At 35.8% G+C, this 23,430-nt stretch overlaps 1 protein-coding gene across 1 annotated transcript in view; it reads left to right on the plus strand.

The window, feature by feature from the left end:
• Window positions 1-23,430, plus strand: part of LRP1B (LDL receptor related protein 1B) — a 1,871,701-nt gene that overhangs the window by 129,190 nt on the left and 1,719,081 nt on the right. The window contains exon 5 of the mRNA XM_027765590.1: window positions 237-359. Within this exon, the coding sequence (XP_027621391.1) occupies window positions 237-359 (123 nt within the window). The remainder of the gene's footprint in view (window positions 1-236; window positions 360-23,430) is intronic.

Consider the following 23,430-nt stretch of genomic DNA (forward strand, 5'->3'; position numbering starts at 1 on the left):
TTTCTCAAATGTATTATATAAGCCTACAACAAAGGCAAGTCTATCAAGATTGTGTGCTTGAGCTTTACAGTTAAAATGAAGACAACCAATTGGTTTACTTTTGCTACTGAACAAAAACAATGCAGATCATATTCATGTACTTTTTATGTATTGCTTTCTCACATTTCATCTCTGTACTACTCTTGTGTTCATGGTCAGATCATTCATGTTTTATTTTGAAACATTTTCATTTTCAGATCAGCAGTTGTGTGATCCTGGTGAATTTCTTTGCCACGATCACGTGACTTGTGTCTCCCAGAGCTGGCTGTGTGATGGGGACCCTGACTGCCCTGATGATTCAGACGAAGCTTTAGACACCTGTGAGTAGAAAGGTTCTCATGCCATTCAGATTTACCTTACATGTGAAATGAAATGTCAGTTGTTTTCACGGATGACTGCTGTTCTACTGAATTCTTTCCAAATAGCCTAAGAAGCTTGAAACCTTTTGTTTGTGTTTCCTTTAAAATGAGTATGTGAATGGGAGCATAAAGTGTGGCTTTGTTAACTTAGGAAGTTTGGTTAACTTACAAAGAAAAAATAATGCAAGGGTAATTATTTCAGTGTGACTGTGTTGCTACTGGAATACAAATGACTTGAAGAGAAAAATTTTTAAAGCAGAGCAATAAAAAAATAAGAACTTGTCCAATAATTTATCTCACTTATTTTAAAGCAGAGGTACATATAAAAGGAATATTAAGTAAGTCGAGCTCTAGCTCTTATATCATTTCTATTAAAATCCTAGGGTATCACACAAATTGTTACACATTTTTTTTTAATCTAAAAGATAGAAACTTTATCCATCCTTGCATTGAGTGTCTCTGCCTTTGTAATATCAGATTCAGAAGTCCTTATTAAACATGAAACTTAATTGCATTGTACCATTGTAACTTGGAGTCCACTGAGGGCTTTACTCACATTAGAAATACCACCATAAGGACCAGCAGATGGCATAATGGTTATGTTACTGGATTCCCATGTAGTCAACTACAGTTCAGGTCCTTGACCTGGCAGCTTAAAATTCATGCCAGGCATGGGTGTGTATGTACCCAAAATCCCAACAGGAGAATGGGGGAGAAGGTATTACAGTGTGTTCATCCCTCTTAGGGGGTGATTTCTCACTTTCTTTCTTTCTGTCTCTCTGGTGAGTGCATGTACCTTGGAGAAAAAACAAAAACAAAAACAAAAATCACTATAACAAAATTATAAGTAATAATATGTTAAGAGCCAAATTTGCCACTTTTAGAATTCTCACTTATCATACAGTTTATGACCAGTCCCCTATTTTTTGATACTCTATTTCTAGAATTAGTATGTGCTCCTCCTGAAACCAAGTATGTCAATATGACCAGTATTATCCCCAAAGCAATCACGTAGTTCTATGAGGTCGATAAAAGAAAGAAAGAAAGAAAGAAAGAAAGAAAGAAAGAAAGAAAGAAAGAAAGAAAGAAAGAAAGAAAGAAATCATTTTTATTGACTGATATTATGTAGATAATAATGGTTCTATTTTATGTTTTTATTTGCTTGTTTACAAATCCTGCAGAGAAAACTAATATAAGTCTTTTTTTTTAAATCTGACCCTCAGAAAGCAGAGACAATGCTTATTATTTTTTCTTCTATTTACTGTTTCCATGGGGATACTTGGATATTTACATTAATTTCTTCTCTATATATTTACCAGATTACTTCTTCCATCGGGAGGCTAAGTCACACAACTGCTTTTTTCATATTTACTAATTTCTCCAGCTTCATGCTGAAAATTTTTATCAGACTCCTTATAGCACAGACAAGATTCTAGGCATGACAAGTTTTAAAATGCATTAATAGAAATAAATTATAATGAATAAATAAATTATAAATCCATACAAAAGAGTATTATTTGGCAATATCATGAATTAAGTACTTGTACATTCTACAACATGGGGGAACCTTGAAAACATCATACTCAGGAAGAAGTTCTTCAAAAAGACTATTTTTTTATGATTCCATTAATATAAAGATCCAAAATAAGTAAATCTATAGATACAGAAATCAGAATATTGTTGCCAGGAACTGTATGGAGTGAGAAGAAAGTGAGGAATAATTAAAGAGTAGAGAACCTTTTGGGGATTTTGAAAATGTTATAATGTTGGATTGTGATGATAGTTCACAACTTTGTGAATATATTAAAAGCAATGAATTGTACATTTTAAGTAGGTGAATTATATGGTATATGAATTACATCTTAAAAGTTTTCAAAGGAAAAACCTCAATATATGTGCATGTTATTTACCAATGGTACAGTTACATGAAAAGACAACATTAATAAATGCTTTTGGCCATTAATTTTGTGAATAGTAATACTATATTTCAATATACTAACTCTGTAAGATTTAGCCTTCCTTATTTTAAACCACCTAAGAATTCACTCCTCATTAGCTACAAGAAAGGACTGCCATGGCATAATCAGAGTAAGAGTTAATTTCTTTAGTTTTGGTACTGAGGTCTTGTATTCTGCCATGATTGTCCCATTAATGTAGAGATGGGAAAAATCACAGGGGCATGAGATAGATTTGAGGAATCTATATGCAGAAAGGTCAGGTTGAAGAGGAAATATCTTGGGACCCTGTGCCTGGTACATTATAACACTGGGTGAGAAGAAATGGCTGCAGGGCATATCTAGGCAGAAGTTCCCTTCATGCTGGGGAAGAGTGGAGAACAAGGATGTTCTCTCTACGCAGTAGGAGTATCCAACTGGAGAAGCTATATGGTCAGAGGAATGAGAACCTCCTTATAGTCAATAACTGAGTTCCAGAAAGAAAAGAGACCTCTAAATGCATGCCATGGTGGGTGATGACAAGTACTGCCCCTCCATTGTGCCCTTGTGCCTCTGAGGACATGATCAATATCCAGCAGTCCCACAATGTAGATCAGACCTATTTTTGTTGACCACTATCCATCTAAGGTCAATGGTCAACATCTCTACTTCGGTGCTGCAAAGTATTTTGAATAGTCATCTTTCCCAGAAGGGAGATACTGTATTGGATTTGGGGGAGAAGGTAATTCTTCAATTCACAGATATTAGGGGCTTTTAACAGACTGAACCCTCAATTGAGAAATTACATGTTGATTAATTTAGCATATGGAGAGATTTTTCTGTTTACGTAGATTGTAAGATGAAATTCATACCTGCTTATTACATTTTTGTCTGTTTTTAAATGTAGACTTTTTATTTTCAATAGAATTTGATGAATTCATTTTTAAAATGTTTCTTCACTTTAGTCATTTTTATTTCATCTTCCAATATTAAAATTGATAAATAACTTTAAAGATGACTCTGAAACTGTTCTTTATCAATGTAGCCATTTAACAATGACAGAGAACAATTTCTGTCCCTGATATTTTACCTGCACAGTCTATTTAGATTTACCTTTAATTAGCCTGCTTCAGATAAATGGCTTCAGTCAGTACCAATTGAAATCTGTACAAACACTGAAAAAAAGCTTCATGAAAAAAATCACACTTTTTGGGGACCAACATTTAGAGTAATGGCTATGTCGGTGGACTCCCACGTAGTCGACTGCGGTTCGCATCCCAAACCCGGTGGCTTAAAACTCACTCTGGGCACACGTGCATGCATGCCTAAGATCCTGAGAGGAGAATGGAGGAGAAGGGATTGCGGCGTGGCCATCCCCCCGACAGGTGATTTCTCGCTTTCAGTCTCTCTGTCTCTCTGTGTGTCTGGCGAGCGCACACGCCCTATAGCAAAAACCTCTCAAAAAAAAAAAAATCACACTTTTTGAAATTTAAATTTCTCACTTAAGATGTTTAAACTGACCGTTTTCTATAATCATGATGCTTTGCAACATGTTGTTTATATTAAAATACAGTCATCACTGATCTATACAATACCTGCATAATTTTATAATTATATAAATATATACATTCAATTTAACAGATAAATACTAGAAATATGAAACCTTGAAGACTGACTCTTAGGGAAGATAATTTTGTGCTAACTGTATATACAAAAATATGTTATCCTATTTTATTTGAAAACTAAGTGTATGTATCCACAAAGTACTGTATGAAAACAACTGATATACTATAGCTATGCTTCCTAAAGTCACTTAGCATTTGGAATGATAGAAAGAGCAATCTATCATATAATTTATTATGACATTGGGAAAGCTCCCAAGAGACAAAACCCTAACAGGAAATAAGTACATATTGTAGAGGAACAGGAAAATTTTATTTATAAAGGATTGAAAACTGAAACAATTTAGAAGAAAAATATATGTATTAAAAAATAAATAATAAAATATAGCTATTTGGGCATCCTTGACACAAGAGATAGATTTTATTAAGACCAAAACACATACACACAGAAACACTGTTATTTGAGGTTGAGTCACCCCTAAACTGATTGCATGTTAGGATGAGATATCTAAAATATGAACTTAGAAAAATTTAATAGCTTATATCCTTCCTAATGGATATGAATGATGAGTCTTTAACCATAAAAGCCTTAAAGCTTTTATTTCTGCACAAATTTGAAAGAATTTTTAAAATTCCAAAGTAATGACTAACACCGTCTTTAAGTCCTAGGAGACAATGAGAATAGAAAATCAGGGAAATCACCATCTTTCTCTCCATTGCTTTCAGCTCAGCGTGGTTAGTTAGTGTTGTGTGTGATGAGAATGGAAGTGAATAGTGGAAATGTTTATTTGCGGAATGAAAGCTCGGTATCATCTGTGGCAGAGAAGTTTTCTTGAAAGGCGTTCTTACTCAGAGGTATTCAAAATTCGATTCCTTCTAGGATTTTCTGTTGAATTCTTAATGATACTTCCTTTCCAACAATCAGCTCCAGCTGGTGTATGATATTTTCCAGAAATCTGATGTTATTATAATTAAAACTAGATTCTTCCTTTAAAAGTGAGGAAGGTATTAACCATACAACTTGTCTTTCTTCTCCATTTTTCTATACCGCCTCCTTTGAGAAGATTATTTAGAGTTCTTCAATTACAGACCATGTTTTAAATGTAGTACCTCACTGACCAACAAGGAAGAGTAAAAATCACTTTGTGGGAGGGTAATATTTGCAGTCGGGATAATTGTGATAATTTGAATGTTGCCTTTACTCTGTCTAGTTCCCAATTCTGTGGGAATCAGCAAAGTTTTTCACTGAAGGACCAAATAGTAAGTATTTAGGCTCCAAAGGCCTGTATGATCACTATTGCATATCTTTATATTTTTAATTAATTAATTAATTTAGTGGATTTACTTGTTTATAAAACTCTTTAAAATGACAACAACAGAACTCTAACCTTACCATATGTACACAAACAGTGCACAGTTCCGATTTGACTAGCAGGCTAGTTTTGTCAAGTCCCTGTCATAGATAGTGTCAAACCTGAACCGCAGCTGCCATTTAGTGCAGAGGCAGGCCTGTGCCCAGCTACTGCTGCAGCATGGAGTGGTATGACCCACACAGTAAATGTGCTTAGCATACAGCTGGGTGTACACTGCTACTGGTAGTATCAGATTGAGCCAATATAGTGCCGTCTACACAAGCTGGATTTTTTTCCTTCAAATTTTACGTAGCTCTTTGATTAGGGTTGTATTTTCATTTGACTGTGTTAGAAAAGCAGTAGCTTAATGAAAAAAGTGTTTATATATATATGGCACTAAGCTTCTTTTGTCTTTTTGTTCTGCCATTCTTATCAGGTAGTTGTCAGTCATTTGCCCATTGTGTGATTGCTCCACCTTCTCCAGTATGCAATTTTGCTTCAGGAGAAAGAAGAGAAAGGGAAAAGGAAAAAGGAAAAAGGGAAGTGACAGCTGAATGTCTTTGTCAGAAAAACAACAGTTTTTTCCATAAAGACAACCCAGTAGATTTCTGCATAGATATCCTTAGCCAAAACAGATCATATGGACCATGAAAGAATGACAATTTTCAATAAGATTCATTACTCTTAAGAGGAAATTTGGGGTTCTACTAGTAGGAAAAAAATAGGAGTAAAAGTATTGGGCAGACAATGGCACCTGTTACCATACGCCACAGCGTCGCATCATCCTCTTCTTTCCATCCTGTGCAGGAGAAGCAGGACACAGAGTGTATGGCCAGGGCTTCTGGATCATGACTACTTGGCTCAAAAGCTCAGTTTCCCAACAAATATTGCATCTTTGCTTTCAGGCAACTAACTTAACCTTTCTGCGCCTTCAGTATTATGTCTACCTAATGGAAATAACAGTAACTGCCTCACAGTAAAGTGGTTAGAATGATGCCTATTACGCAGTGGCATCTCCTCTCCACTCCACAGTACATCTGTTTCCAGATGCCCAAAGTGCTGATGAAGCACCATGCCTTGAAGGTCTTTGATAGAGCATCCAACCACCCCTATTGGCAGACTGCTCTTCATTCTTACTCAAAACATTGCTGAATACCAGTTTTATTCCTTAGGGATATAACTAGGAAGGGGATTAATCTGCCACATATGCTTACTTGAGTTAAGTGTTAAGCATTTCTTGATAATCTGAAATATGTACATTAATTCATATTTTGTGTATAGATTATTTTAGGGCAGGTAACTTTTTATAAGAACTCTCCAAAAACTTCATGTAGACTAATGAACTAAAATGAACATACATAGGTTAAAAATACTGGATCATTAGAAAAGCCATGAAGCACTTTTCTGTTTTTCTATGCAAAATTACATCATAACTTTTCTGGCAACGAAATAGATTATTGGGTCCAGGTCGTGGCTTGGGAATTAAAACAGCTGGACTCCACATAGTCAATCACACAGTTCAAGTCCTCGACCTGGTAACTTCTTGAAAAACAAACTAGGTACATGCATGGGCATACCTACAGTACAGCAAGGAGGGAGAAATAAAGGAGAAGGTTATGATCATGCTCCATGGGGTTTCTTCCTCATTTCTTCTCTCTCTGTATCTTTCTATTGATCATGGAAATTGTTTTGTAAATTATATGGCAGTGAAAATATGATTGATTGACATTGAAGTCCTAAAACGCAGATGCTATCTCATTTTTTAAATTGAGAAATAGAGTTTATGACCCTTCCATGCCCCTTTATGTTAGCTGCTACTAGTGAAAGCAGAGTTTACACGTCTTTGAACTTGCTCTCCTTTTTTGAAGTACTAAAGTGAAAAAAGATGCAACTCCTAAGAGAAACCCCCAGGCCACCTAATTTAAAAATATGGTGTCATTTGAAAATCATAGAAGGCCATCCCAATAGAGCTGTTTCACACTGACTTTGGGAGTGATCAGTTCTAATTGAACAATGCAGTAAAAATAACAAGTCTCCTGGGTAATAGGGATAGAAGCATTTATGAAAAATGAAAATAGCTATAAGTCATTAGGTTAGATATGACTCTGCATGAATTGACCATTGCTTCTACTGTGTCTCACTGTTGTGGGATTTTTAAACTTTATTTAGGTAGTAGGATGTTAATGAACTTCTTATATTCATACACTGACCTTTCCCCTGGTGTATGAAGTAGAAAGTAGAGATTCTTTTATAATTTCCTTCTAAACTTTCTTTGACATAGGTCAGAGAAATAAAATGAAATTCAGGAGGGAGGTTATTAGGAAACAGATACTGCCTTTAGAAAAATGTATAGTGGGATAAGGCACCCAAAGTAGACTATAGACACAATAAAACGGATGGAAGTATGGTCCTTATTTCTAAGTAATAGTGATTTAGAGGTCACTTTGCAGTGAGCTAATATATGAGAGCCACAAAGCTAAGCTTTTCGTTAGGTAGAGAAGCTGAAATGATCTCACAGATTAAACGGAAAGTATATGAGACCCATGAGGACAGTTTATGTCTCTTTCAATTCTTTTTGTTTTGTTCTTCATATTATTCTGCTGCTCCTCTCTTTCTCAGCAGAGAAGCCAACACATTGACCCTTTTTTCATAATAATGACTCCCATTTAAGAGATGATATGAAGGGGAAACAGAAAGGTGGGGGGGAATGTAATTATGAATGGAAAGTGTCTGTCTAATGTTAGCTCGTTTCCCTAGCACAGTGGGAAAGTGGTAGGGGGTGACCTTTCTCCTCATTCTGACCCGCTATGTATGAAGAGGTCTCTGAAAGTTTGCTTCTATAATTTTAGAAAAAATTGACTGGAGGCATAGGTGATAGCACTGAGCACACTTCAGCTCGTACTGATGGAGTTCACTTGGCAATGACTTTCTACTCAAGTCCTTGAATTTGGGTCTTCCATCCCAGGATCACAGGTCACAGAATAAAAAGAGACGCATGTCTCTCAGCCAGGACTGGAAACTGTAGGGAATAAAAACTTTGAAATGATGTAAAATAAAGGGGTGAAATAAAATAGATAAATTCTAGAGACAACGCGGTTAAAATCTCCTTGGCTTATGGGATGATGTTCTGTAAACAAAAGCTCTTGCTGAGCTCTGTAGGGACAAATCTGAAGGCTGAGAAGGAATCTTCCCAGAAACTGTTGAATCCATCATTTATCCACAACTAATCCAGCATTTGGGTTGGGGATGAAGGTTTCCTACCTTTCATGGGTGAGCACATTTCTTCCCAGAGGACATTTTATTCTTTACAGTCAGTGTATAAAATTTACATTTGACTTTCACTCAGAAGTGCTTCTAAAATGACATATTTTGTTAAATGAAGCACTAAAGGATACTGTACTTCAGAAACTTATTTTAATGGCAGTTCCTTTCTCTTCCGCCACATCTTGCATCACCCTACGCCAAAAGCAGTGTATCAAGTCTGACTTTATGGCGATGGAATTTTCAGTAAGAAAAACAGTACCATGACTCTGTTAATTGCTGTACTGGACTAATTCAAGTTCAGGGAATACAACTGATTTGGGTCAATTTTTTTTTCACTAAAAACTTGATAACAATAACTTTCCTGATTTTTGAATAGCAGAAATTGCTCATAAAGGAGAAAAGTTCAGCCAAAGATGGCTAAAAATAGGGCTTAGGTGGGAGGGTGAGATTGTTTTAAACCATTCTGTGAGCATGGTTTAAAACAATCTACTCAGTATACAAGCTTTCTAATTTTTCTAATGACAGAAGATATTCTGGAGAAAAGATACTCTGAACTTATTCATAGTTCAATCTTGAAGGGTCAAATACAAGAGAAAATCCCTCAATTGACACAATCTACCTGGGTAAAAATCAATAGAGAAGAAAACAAAGAAACATTTATAAAACCTCAGGCTAAGTTGCCAAGAGAAAAATAATTATTGATATAAGATACTCACTGAATCAGCCAGTGGTGGTGGTGAAAGAAACTGGATTCCACATGGCCAACTGTGCAGTTCCAGTCCTGGATCTGAAGGCTTGAGAAACACTCTGGGTGCATGAGCAAGTGAGCCCCAAATCCCAAAAGTAGGGAGAAACAGATAATAAGGGATCACTGCACTGTGATCATTACACAATGATCTCCCCATGAGCAGTGCTTTCTCTCTCTCCCACTCTCTCTTTCTCCAACTAACACACATGCATCTTGGCAAATAAAAAATATGAAAAAAAATTACTTGTTCTAGAATTCAGCATGTGATAATACTCCTAAATTTTCCATCTTTCACAAATGAAAACTCCAGAAATGACTAAACACTTCTACAGAACTTGGCTACTTTTTGAATAATTATCATATTAGAATCATTAAATATCACTTGATTATTGCAATTTTTTTTTAAGAAAGGCCAGATAAAGTGGCCATTAAAAAGTTAATCATTGGAGGCACAGAGAGGTTGCTCAGCCCATAGTCTCATAGCTAACAGGTGACAAAGCAAAAATAGGAATCAGAACTTCTATTTCCTAACTTTCTACTACATCTTTTGTTAGACACTAAGAGGTACATCCCTGCAAAATTCATATGTTGAACCCCTAACGTCTGGCACCTCAGAATGTAACTATGTTTGGGAACAGGACCTTTATAGAACTAATTAAGTTAAAAAGAGCTGAAATATGGGTCCTAATACAATTTGAAAGTCCCATCTGCATGCCACTAAGAGAAATCTCATAGAAATCTAATGCTGCTAACATTTTAATCTTGGAGTTCTAGCCTCCAGAATATACATTTCTGTTGTTTACACCAGCCAATGTATGGTATTTTATTATGGAGGCCCTAAAAGTTCAAAGCTAATGCACTACAGTTTTGCTTTGCTCTTGTTTTTCAAATATTGGTGGACAATGGATTGCTCAAAATTTTAACAAATAGACTTCCCTGGCCCTTCCACTCAGTGATCTAGAATTCACATTTAAGGTGTGGCTCGTCACTTTGCAAAGCAATCCAGTTATAACACACACACCAAAAAAAAAAAAAAAAAAAAAATCAGATATTTGACCTAAATTTCATTATTTTCTGAGTAGAAATGTATAATATGTATACTAGTCATAATATGCATAGTAGTAGTATTCCACACTCAGTTGTTATGATCCATATCAAATGATCATAATTTTTATTATAAATTCATCATTAGTAGGGAGAAATGGATAACAAAGGCAATTAAGTGGCATATAATTTGACAGTAAAAAGAAATACTTATTTTTTGACATGGGCCCTTGAAGATTTTATTTAACATTTTACTTCCAAATGTGTACATATTAGACTATTGACATTTTAAAAATAAATGGTATTACTCATTTTTACTTAAATAGTGAAGAAAATGTCACTGAACTGATTTGTCATACTATATAGGTGCATTTTATTGGGAAAAAAACCCTAGAAACCAATCAATCAGCAACTCTTCATTGAAGGGCTACTGTGGTAACCATCTTTAAGGAACTTTCTGAGTACTAAAAAGTAACAACTACTTCTTCTAGTTGCCAGGGCTTTGATTTATGCTGGTTTATTCCTCGTTTTATCTATTCTAATTAAGTTATACTAGTTTCATGTTTAAAAAGATGTTTATGATAAAGATGATAATGATGGGTCCACTCCATAACTTGGTGGTTAAGGCAGCTGATCCTACCTGGCCAGTCCGATGGTTCAAGTTCTGGACCCAGCAGCTTAAGAAACTCATGAGGCTGTATATGTGCATATCCTAAATACCAAAGGATGGAAAGATGGAGGAGAAAGAATGCAGGGTGACGATTATTCGTGGAAGGTGCTTTCTTCCTCTTCTTCTGGCTCTATTTCTATCTTCTCTGGTGAGTATTTGCACCATCTGGAATTTTTTTTTCTCTAAATATGATGAAGATCATTACTGACATAAAACAAATGATTGATATCAGCCAAATGCTATACTACAAACCTTTCACGAATGATCTCCTTTGATCCAATAATACCCCAGCAGGGTACAGAGACTGTTGTTCACGTTGTGTGTACCAGGATGACATAAATATCACAGATAGCACAGGTGTCTGTATTTACTCAGAAAGGGAATAAAATTATCTAGAAAAGGAATAACTTTTCTAATTTACATTGAAGGCACTAGAAGAGCTGATGGTCGCATTACCTATGATACTATTCATGGTCCTCTTTTATGCATTATAAACATAAAGCTGGGGAAAATTACTTGCCATAGATAGTAAAGCACTTACGTGACAAAGCAACAGTTGAACACTATCCATGCCATACAACTTCCCAGGTGAGGCAAATGAGGCTCAGAGGAGCACATACTCTTCCTTGGTAGAGGCAAGATTTTCATGCATACCTGTCTCACATTACATTAAAATTAGTATGTTTTCCAATATATCAAAAAGATTACTGTATACATTATCATCAGCAAGTAGCTTCTCATTTTTTTGTCAATTAAACATACTTTTACTGTTTTATTATTTATTATTTACTTACTTTTTTTGTTTAATTTACTTTTATACATTCATTCACATTATTTAGCTTACAAAGTGAATTTTTCAACATGTGAATATTTCCCCTAGCCCAGTTGATACACCCATTTATTATGTTTCTATATCCTTTAGTCAATCGGTTTCAGTCATAGAGTGTGAACACACGGTATATATTAAGTGGGGACATGCAGTGTCTCTCCTTCATAGCCTGACTTGTTACACTCAGCAGCAAATCTTCCATATTCTCCGACTTTCTGTCAAAAGCCAGGGTTTTGTTGCTTTTTATGTCTTCCAATCTTTCTTTCTCTCACTAGTATGCACACATACATGCACACATTTACATGGAGGAAACTCACAATCTGCCTTTTTTTTTGAGTAATTTCTGTTTTGTTTTTAGTTTTTACTGTACAGTAAGTATTCAGCCTGTGCTCACCAGAGACAGAGACAGACAGATAATGAGGGTAAGTGAGAAAGTACCTCCCAGAGGGATGGCCACACCGTCATCCCTTCTTCATTCTCCTCTTGAGATTTTGCACATGCACACACATGTATCTGGCCTGATTTCCAAGCTGCCAAATCCAGGACTACAACCATACAGCTGGCCATATGGGATGTAGCTGCCTTAACCTCCAGACCAATGACTGGCCCAGAGATGTCTTCCAAGAAGGCTGTCATTATCAGTTAAAAGATACAGTTGATTTACAACAAACCCTCTAAGGATATACAAACATATTTTTCTGATGTTTTGAAAGAGTAAATATTTTTCCAGAAATACCCCATAAGTTGTGATGTACAGTTTTCATTGTGTTAAATAAGATCTGTCAGTTTAATGCTGCTCAATAACTTGGTTATGCAAATGAACTACCACAAAATGTTTTCCAGAAAGTAAGAGGCACTTCCAAACCACAGAGCTAAGAAATCAAAGATTGTTTTATGGGACTAACTATTCCATTAGTAGCAAGAGTTTTGGGGTGGGGGGTGTTGTTTTTTTAGAGGTTTTGCTATAGGGTGCATGCGCTTGCCAGAAAGAGAGAGACAGAGAGACAGAAAGCAAGAAATCACCCCCCACACACACCCCAAGGGGAATGGCCATGCCACAATCCCTTCCCCTCTATTCTGCTCTCAGGATCTTGGGCACGCATGCACACACACCCAGCATGAGTTTAAGTCACCGGGTCCAGTACTCAAACCCCAGTCGACTACAATGGGAGTCCAGCGACACAGTCATTACACCCACTACTGGTCCCAAGGACAGTATATCTTATGTATATCCATACATTTTTCTACATATAATAAATAGTCTGTACATTTTTGTCTAAGATGTAAAGCATGAATATGTAAGCAGTTTAAGATATGATGCAGAACATGTGAAAATGGTTTCATTCATTTCCTAGAGTTCCCTAAAATAGATACAATTAGATATAACACACTTACATAGTTATTTTCAAAATCAAACTTCATTTGGTGCTTTAATTGACAAGGCACCTTGTTTATAGAATTTGTGAGTTATAGAATAATATCCAATATGCATAAAGAAATTGACACAGTTACTTTATGAATTGTTTCTCCAGACAGGTCAGAATAAAACTCCTTGAGGCAGGGACAGCCTACCATTCAGGACTTTTTTCATCCTATTTTTCTTTCAGTTCTATCAACAAGTTTCTGTATCATTGTGTAAATGGTTCAGGAATGAAACGATGGAATGTAACATTTCAAAAGTGAAAGTAGACTCTAAACAATACGTTATCATTTAACAACAGAAAAAAATTCTCCCAAATTTGGTCAGTATTTGAGGCACTACTCTTTGGTGATAACAAGAGGAAATATTTAAATCTGCTTTACAGACACAAATGAAGAAGAGAACCTTTACAATTTGAGGCACTTGCAGCATAGCTATCTCTGTTCTGTTTGATGACTGTCAGGATTTCAGACAAATGGAGTATTTATCGATGATTCTAAATTCCCAATGGAATCCTTTCCCAAGTTGTCCAAAGTGAAGAAAAAAGAAAGGAATAAAATGTTGCTACTTTCAGAATAAAATGAGGGTTAGAAAAGAAAAGAAGAAAAATCCACACCAGTCCTAGTTATAAAATTCTGTTTCCAACAACATCCAAATGAAGGAAAAGCAGGTCAGACCCATTCTTACAGTGCTAATCCAGAAAGCATTTTAGACATTTAATGAGATTATATCAGTGATGGGCTCTTTACTGCAGTGATGAGTTTGTGTGGAGAAGCAGCGGGTCTTGGAGACGAGCAATTGTGGTAGGTATGAATAGTGAATTCTCTCACTCTTGTTGGAATCGCATAATTAAATTTACATTACCACTCAATTTTTTGATAATCTTCAAGTATTTCTTTCATTGATAAATAGGAATGTAACTATACTGCTTTTGTTTTGTTTTAAACTTTAAAATTTTAACTAGTGTTTGACAGAGAAGAAGAAATTGTTATTCTTCAAAACTAAAACTGATTTGACAAATCTGAAATAAATTAATTGTAAATGCAAAAAATCACAATTCATAGCTCAATAAATTGGATTCTCTTGGTTGGTTTTTAGATTTTTGCCATGGGGAGTATGCACTCATTGGAAAGACAGAGATTGTAAGAAATCACTCTCTCAGGCTAAAGGACACACCACAGTCTTTTCTCCTCTATTCTCTTCTCAGGGTTTTGAACATGTATGCATACGCGCTCAGAGTGATTTTCTAGCTGCTGGTCTGCAATTGCGCTGCAGAGTAGGCCATGTGGGACCTAGCTGCCTTAACATCCATACCACCTGCTGGCCCTTCTAATGTACTCTTAAATGACTGAGATTGGCTCCACTTCATATTTTAACACATGGATAAATTAGACCTGGGAATGAGCGGGGTCATGCTCTTCATGATGAGGACTCAGACTGCCAGGTTAATGTTAAACTGGGCATCAAGATCCGTAATTTTTCCTCCTATTTTCACCCTTTCTTAATAGAAATAGATTTTGGGCTAGGGATTCTGTGCAAATTGGAGTGCATGCCTTCAATTTGAAAACTGTATATTCTTTTATTTTTTTAAATTTTAACAAAATAAATTTGTATAATATTTACTTTTTAAAAATAGTATTAGGTCAATTTACTCTGCACTTGTAGATGCTATGAACTAAGTTCAACTTACATAAACTACAGATAAAAAAAATAAAAAATTATAAAACTATAGTTCATGGAGGTAAAACAGCAGACATAAGGATACATAGTTAACACATATTAGAACCATGACCGGAGTTTAGATTCCCCCAATTGTACCCTCTTGTTTGTTCTTTTGAATTTGCATGTGAGACACTGAGTTCTAAACTCTCTGTAAAGACCGCCTCTGCACATTTTCAAAGTAATAACATGAAAACAACAGAAAGCAGGCTCTAAAATAATATTTTAATATTAACTGATAAATTTAAACTAAAAAAATAGTTGTATCCTCACTAGCCCAGCTTAAGTAATTGTTTTAACTTTCTTCAAAAGCTCATGTGCATGCAGGCACACACACCCAGACACACAGACACACACACACACACACACACACACACACACACAGAAACATACCACACACAGGTAAAATTGTGCTGTTTAGATAAATAATCTGTTATATGTGTGGCTTTTTTTTCCCCGTGATAACATGGGAGGTGGGAGGTTATGATTAGTACAGAAAAGTGAAATAAATATAAATGGTACTTACCTTACTTAATTAACTTTCTGAAAGACATCCTAATACAAAGAATGAATATTTGTGGAACAAAGAAATAGACCATGCTACTCTTGCAATATATTCTTTGAAGCATTTTTTTAACTTATAAATAGCACTTGAGAAAACACTGTAGATTAATTAGTGTTTCCTCCACTTAATAGCCTAATAAGTAATTGTATTAATCACTTAGAAGATCTATAAATACTAATTTATATTTAAACCAAGCCCACATTGTCAGGTTTTTCAACACAACAATACTTTTACAACTCCACTATTTTCACCAGTTAATGAAACTCTAATAGAAATACTTATGTACCTTAAAATGAGTATTTCAAGGCACTGATAAAAATTATGCTGCCCTATTCATTGATGTGTCATCTGCCCCAAAATGGGAAGTTTCTTACATTTTGAAAACAAGATGATTGAATTTTTGATATGTAATCTCCTTAGGACTGTTTTAAGCACTATTTTTTTTTTGACTTTGGTTGGTCAAAGGAGTTCCTTTGGCTAATACTATGAAACCATTAGATACAAATTATACACTGTATTAAAATATATTTTCAGTTGCACAAAATGTAGAAAAATACTTTTACAAATTTCTTGAGAATAATACCATTCATTAAACATCTTATTACCCTACATCCTAATTATCTGATATTATACAGAGTAAATCTTCAATGGTTAACAAACCAATTCACCTGCAATTTTAAAGCAGTAGCATTTGAATAATTTTTAATGGGTATGTTCGTTTGGAAAAAAAAGAATCACATTGCCAGGGTTGCAGAGGGTTGACTTTAGCAATGACTGGAACCTTTTTTTTTTTTTTCTTACTTTTTTTTGAGAGGTTTTCACTATAGGACGCATGCGCTCGCCAGACAGATAGAGAGAGACATAGAGAAAGAAAGCGAGAAAACACCCCCCGGGGGGATGGTCATGCCACAATCCCTTCTCCTTCATTCTCCTCTCGGGATCTTGGGCACGCACGCACACATGCCCGGCGTGAGTTTTAAGCCACTGGGTCCGGGATAAGAACTGCAGTCGACTACGTGAGAGTCCAGCGATATAGCCATTACGCTTACTGCTGGTTCCCTGGAACCTTTTAATATGAACAAATTTTAGTCAAATCTCACAGTAAAAGAGATCTAACAGAATTTAATTTAGTTTGAGATTTGAAATCAGGTGATTTATAATAGGAATTTGTGTTTTATAAAATGAGAAGCCTTTTTCGTGATTTAGTAATAGAACTCTCCTTGTAGCCATTGGATTCAGTACTTTTCCACTTCTTTGTTTTGTTTTGTTTTGTTTTTTGTTTTTGCAGAGATAAAAAGGGAAAAAGTTTTCTCTAGAAACTATCACTTAGTCATGGCCTTTTGTGGATACTTCATTGGTCAAAGTTAAAGCCTATTCAGAATGCCATGCCAATATTCAGGTTGCTGGGACAAATTCGCTTTATTTTCAGATAAAATATTTATTTCCAGGATGGCTGTAGCCAGCTAAGAATATGCTAAGGGGCATTGAGGTCCTAAGCCAATCTGGGACTGAAGTGATCAAGCTGGTCTGGGACTGAGGTTATTAAAATTCCTGGGAGCCCTCTCATCCAAAGACCCTCCCTGGTAATCAAGATCTAAGAAGAGAATGCACCCAAAAATTGCACTTCCTCGTTCTAAGAATTATGCCTGTTTATACCTAAACAAAACAGTCGTCATGTTTTATGATTATTGTTCCTATACTTTGAATGCTTTACCTTTTGGAGTAAAATCTTTCACTTACTTCCCCTCACCCATCCTACTCCTGTAAAACTCCTTCAGTAATAAATACGCATGACTCCTGGCCATCAGGGCAGCAGTCCTGAGTTTACTCTGGCTGTAGCCGGCTGAAAACATGCTAAGGGGCATTGAAGTCTTGGCCTGATTTTGTTCACTCATATCGTCTTCCTGTGCACCCACCCCGGTTGAGCACGGCTTCCGGCACTAGGACATACATAAAGAAGGACTATGTTTAAATTGCCTAAAAACTAGACTAAGACGGGCTCCAAAGAGATAATTAAATGTACAGTGTTGTGTTATCATTTGCCAGATATCTACTATGTCATCGTTGGCATGTTTTCACTTCACATCTCATCTTGTCCAAGTCTTTCATTTCTATCTATTCTACTACTTACATTTGTAGTTCTACTTCTCACGTACCATTTCCTTCTTGTTATCTATTCTAAAGGCCCCATGCTAAACATGGCACCTGTCTTAACAGTCTGTGTTGGTACATTACTAAAGGGTTAAATCTCTTATTCTGGACTTGTTTCTCCTCCACTCCTCACTCTCCCCTCTTTTCTCTAACTTGAAATCTCTTAATTCCAATACTATTAATCACATGCTTACTTTTAGTTATTTTATTATTTTTATTTAACACATTCTGTATTTAAACTTTATCTCCCTCAAATAATTCCTTTACCTCTTACAAAAACAAGGTACTTAAAAAACAAATTAAGTAGTTCAGTTTCAACAGTATTCCAAGTTAATTGGAGCCATTCAGTGAAAAGAAAAACAAATCCATCTATGTACAGATAAAAAGAATTAAAGATAACAAAAGAACAATATAAATTCACATCCCAAAAAATTGCCTAAATTTCTAATTTAAGTATAATTGATGCATTGATTATAGAAATATACAGTGAAAAATCTGAAGTTTCATAAAAATGAACTATAAAAATCTCTAATATCGGGACCAGCAGTTGGCGTAATAGCTATGTCGCTGGACTCCCACGTAGTCGACCGCGGTTTATGTCCCGGACCCGGTGGCCTAAAACTCACAGCGGGCGCGTGTGCGTGTGTGCCCAAGATCCCAAGAGGAGAATGGAGAAGAAGGGATTGCGGCGTGGTCATCCCCCCTGGGGGGTGATTTCTCGCTTTGTGTCTCTCTGTCTCTCTCTGTCTGCCTGGCGAGCGCACACACCCTATAGTGAAAACCTCTTCAAAAAAAAAATATCTTTAAAAAGAAATCTCTAATATAAAGAGCAATATTAATGTATGTATGTATTTTAATAAAATATGAATACTTTGCAATGAAGATGTAATTATGTATGGTAAAGAGTTTCATTTTCAATTCTCTATAATGAAAAAGCAAATAGAATTTTGAAATTGGCAACATGATTTTGGTATGAAAATAATTCTGATAACTATGAGTAATTTTTAAGCTATTAATCTTCTATGAATATTCTTTTCTGAAGTGTTGTGATTCTGCCACTTAAACTTTGAACCTGGGAGCAAAGAAGCCTGTTAAAGAAACTCTTATAGAAATAATGACAATTTTGACCTATAGGTACTACATAAAAAGTGTTCAGCATGTTTAAATAGTAGTTTAGTGTTACCCTTTATTCCAGCAAAATGTGTTAGATCGTAATAACTTGGTTTCTCTTTATAACAACTTAAGAAATCCATTGTCATTTGAAAGCAGATGGTCTTTTAGAAAGAAGAGCATATTACTCCTTTTACAAAGCAAAGTTATGATTTAAAACAAGTATTTAGAGATTTCATAAAACATGCAATATGGAGCTATTTTGATCAGCAAGAAGACACTTGCCTATGAACAGAGAAGAATGTTATTCACAATATGTAATGTACGACCATAAAAGAAAAGAATAACTTTCTCTAACCAGCAGAGGAGTCAACCAAAAGGCAATTCAGCCTTTCTAAGGAGGCAGCTGATCTGCCTCAGAATGTAAGGCAAGCAAGTGATCTGTTCGTTACTTTATTTAAATATTTCCATAATTATCGGTGAATTCTATTACAGAGGCATTTCATCATACACATGTTACTTTGTACACATTTTAAATTTTGTTCCAAGTAATGGTATATTTCTCTTCAACTATTTCTTTCCCCTTTACGCTGATACTCTACCTTAACCAGGAGCGTTATTAGTTCTTGCGGTCTGAACTACCACAATCCTGATTTCCATGCCATAGAATGGGCCCTTGACAAATTGAAATGCCCAGTTTTAAATACCTTGGAATAAATATTGCTTCTATTATCTTTTAGAGAATAATCTTTACAGAAGAATTAGGGAATTCGTTAGTGATTAGGAAAGGGAGTGAACTTAGACCAATAATACCCATAATGCTGCTGCAGCACAGCGTGCATGTCCACAGTCCCATTCAAACTATCACTTAAATAAATGGTTGATTTTAATTAAATAATCGACTCTCTACTGGAGTCTTTCACTGGCAATTTTTCATGATAAAACATATATTAAGATAAATGCACAGAACACAAGGAGTTTCTCCCATTTATCAGTTAAGATCTGTACTTTCTTTTTAAGAAAATGGAAATAAGGATTCGTGAACTATTTCAGCAGCCACAGAGAAGATTCTGATCTTCGTATCTCAAAAGTGTAGAGTTGAGATCAGTGGTTCTGTCCAATATTTATTTTCCTTTTTTATTGTTTTTAGTTCATTTTCTTCTTATTCTGTGCTATCACATTGCTTAGTTATTGCCAGGAGTATCTCCTATGTATGATTCCAAATCGTTATTACCAATATAAACAAAGTGGATACTCATGATCAAGATGGAGGTTGTGAAGGCCTGAATTTATTGTGTTGGCAGAAAAGTCATGACACTTTATTACATGGAAAAACATAGAAAAGACTGGTCTGAGAAGTCTTTCATGTTGGGCAAATTCTCTTTACAAGCCCAATGATGTATAGTGATCAAATCTTTAAAAAAAAATAATAAAAAATTTTAAAAGAAAAATAGAAAAAATAAACAGAAAAACATACATCACGACTTTTTTCAACAACTCAATATTTTTAAGTCATGGAACTTGACCTTGATATTATGAAAAAAAAAAACAAAACATGCAAAATGAATGCCATATTAATGTAATTATCTTTTTTTTTTTGGAGAGATTTTTGTTATAGGGCGCATGCGCTCACCAGACAGATAGAGAGAGACATAGAGACAGAAAGCGAGAAATCACCCCCCAGCAGGGATGGTCACGCCGCAATCCCTTCTCCTCCATTCTCCTCTCGGGATCCTGGGCATGCACACACACACGCCTAACGTGAGTTTTAAGACACCGGGTCCGGGATGCGACTACGTGGGAGTCCAGCGACATAGCCATTACTCTAACTGCTGGTTCCCTTAATGTAATTATCTTGATAGCTTCTTCAACACATTACAATATTCAGACACGTCACCATGTTGAATTAAGTGCTCATTTTCACATGGAAATCCAGACTGGAAAGCATGAATGTACTGTTTTGGTCATGATTCACTGACTTGCTGGATGATCTTTTGTAAGTAGACATGACCATCTTGCAACATAATAAAATTAATTAATAAACCACTAAAATTTGAAAACTCAACAGAAAAGCATAGAACTGCTTTCTGGCTAGTGTGCTTGGATATTGCAGTTATTGAGTCTAAATATGCTCTGATTATTCTCATAGGTTCCCATGCATATTTCTTGCTAATCATTGTGAAAATCACCTGTGGAGTGAACAAGGAGGTGTTGCAACCCCCATGTTAACTTGGTATTTCTCTTTCCTGATGATGAGCCATATTGAAGTAAAGATAGCAGAACTATTGCAGATATTAAGTATTACCAAAGTCTTGTTTATGATTGTATGGTTGATAATCTAACAATCCAGCAGATACGATTTATTTGAATTTTACTTTTGCATAAAGTTTATCATAAACAAAGTATTAAAAAGTGTTCAAGTACTGGGACCAGCAGTTAGCGTAATGGCTATGTTGCTGGACTCCCACATAGTTGACCGCGGTTCGCGTCCTGGACCCGGTGGCTTAAAACTCATGCTGGGTGTGTGTGCACGCGTGCCCAAGATCCCGAGAGGAGAATGGAGGAGAAGGGATTGTGGTGTGGCCATCCCTCCTGGGGGGTGATTTCTCGCTTTCTGTCTCTCTCTGTCTGTCTGGTGAGAGCACGCGTCCTATAGCAACAAACCTCTAAGGAAAAAAAAAAAAGTGTTCAAGTACTCATGTACTATTTACAGTGTTTTTTTTTTTTTTTTTTTTTTTTTTTTTAAGTTTATTCTTCCATGAGACAGATAGATAGGCCTTACCAGGGTCCTCATTCCACAATCTGCCCACTATTATAGCTGGTCTAGGTGAAATATCTACCGGGTTGCCCCAGAAAGCAAACCTAAGACCCTTCAGTATGGGTCCAGTTGCATTACTCCTGTACCACCAGCTGGCCTCACTATTATTTTAAAAAAGTTTACCAGGTTTTGAGTGTATATATAGCTTCAGTCAACATAAAAAGAACAGTAATAAAGTTGGGAAAATGTGATGTTTCAGTGTTCGCTGTTAAGTTTGTTTTTGTTAGCCTGTGAGTATGTTAGCACTCAAAAAGGCAAACATATAACTGTACTCAGCTAAATATATGACTTAGTGTGTTTTCATAATTGTCTTAATATCTTTGGGAATCTTGCTCTCATTTTAGTATTTTTCTTAGGTTTGTTTTGGCTTGGTTTAGTTTATATGTCTGTGTGCAAGATAGACTTTTGCTATAAGGAGTGTGCACTAGCCAGAGAGATAGGAAGAATCACAGAGAGAAAAATCGAGGAATCACCCCCCAGTAGTGATAGTCACCATACAATCCCTTCTCCTTCATTCTCCTCTCATAATTTTGGGCATGCATGCACATGTGCCAGTACCAGTTTCAAGCCTCCAGGTCTGGGACTCAAACCACAGTCAACCATGTGGTAATCCAATACCTTAACCACTATGCCACATGCAGGCCCTGTTAGTTTTTGTTATTTTTGTAGATTTATTTGTTCCTTCCATGAAAGCAGAAAGACACACAGAGAAACAGACAGGAACCCTAGAGAATCTTCTTCATCCTGCAGTCCACTTTGTGCCTTAACCATCCAGGATTATGAGCATGTGCAAGTAACCAGTGTGTACACAGAATTTGGTATGTGAATCCAGGACCTTCCTATGTGGTTCCAGAGTTGTAGGGTGTAGTGTTTATTGCCATCACAATGTGTGTGTGTGTGTGTTTTCTTTTTCCATCTTTTTAAGAGTTTCTTTCTTTCTTTCTTTCTTTCTTTCTTTCTTTCTTTCTTTCTTTCTTTCTTTCTTTCTTCCTTTCTTTCTTCCTTTCTCTCTCTCTCTCTCTCTCTCTCTCTCTCTCTCTCTCTCTCTCTTTCTTTCTTTCTTTCTTTCTTTCATGAACAAGAGAGAGGAGAATGAGATGGATACAGAGAGACAGGCACCACTAACCGGGTTGTCATGCCGTGATCCACCACCAGCTTCAGCATGGGTGTGCACGTTCATCATGTTTAGGAGGTCTCTGGGCTAGAATTCGCAAATGCCCAAGTGGGTCAGCTTCACAGAGCACTATGATACCACTGTACACTCCTGTCCCAGAAGTTTTCTATTTAAGACACTGCTTCTCGCTGTTTGTTTGACAACTTTCAGGTATTGCTTGTAGTGTTGGGAAATTTTTTAAGCAAAATGCTCTAGAATCACTTCATTCAAAATGATATTCGTGATAGAGATGAAAATATCAAAAATAACTAAAAGCTTACTTTTGAAAAAACAGAATTTCCGTTACTAACAATTTTATAGCAGTGACAAAGTTTCAGAAAAATGTACTGAAATAATTCAAGGTTACTGCACATCCATTTCTCTATTCTTGTCTTTAATATCTAATTATCATGCCCATACAATTACTACTCTTAGATTTTTCTGGAGCCTGTTTTTCTACACAATGAAAGAAATATGTAATACCTCATCACTAAGGACCTCATTATTATAGTTTGTGAAATAAATTTTTTAAAAATTTTTTAATTGGGAAAATCCCTTAATGAGGGCAAATATAAGACAGTATGTGGGAGACTAAATTTCCTCTCTCTCTCTCTCTCTCTGTATATATATATA

Source organism: Tupaia chinensis, unplaced genomic scaffold (genome assembly GCF_000334495.1).
Source record: "Tupaia chinensis unplaced genomic scaffold, TupChi_1.0 Scaffold138757_1, whole genome shotgun sequence".
NCBI classification, from domain to species: Eukaryota; Metazoa; Chordata; class Mammalia; order Scandentia; family Tupaiidae; genus Tupaia; species Tupaia belangeri.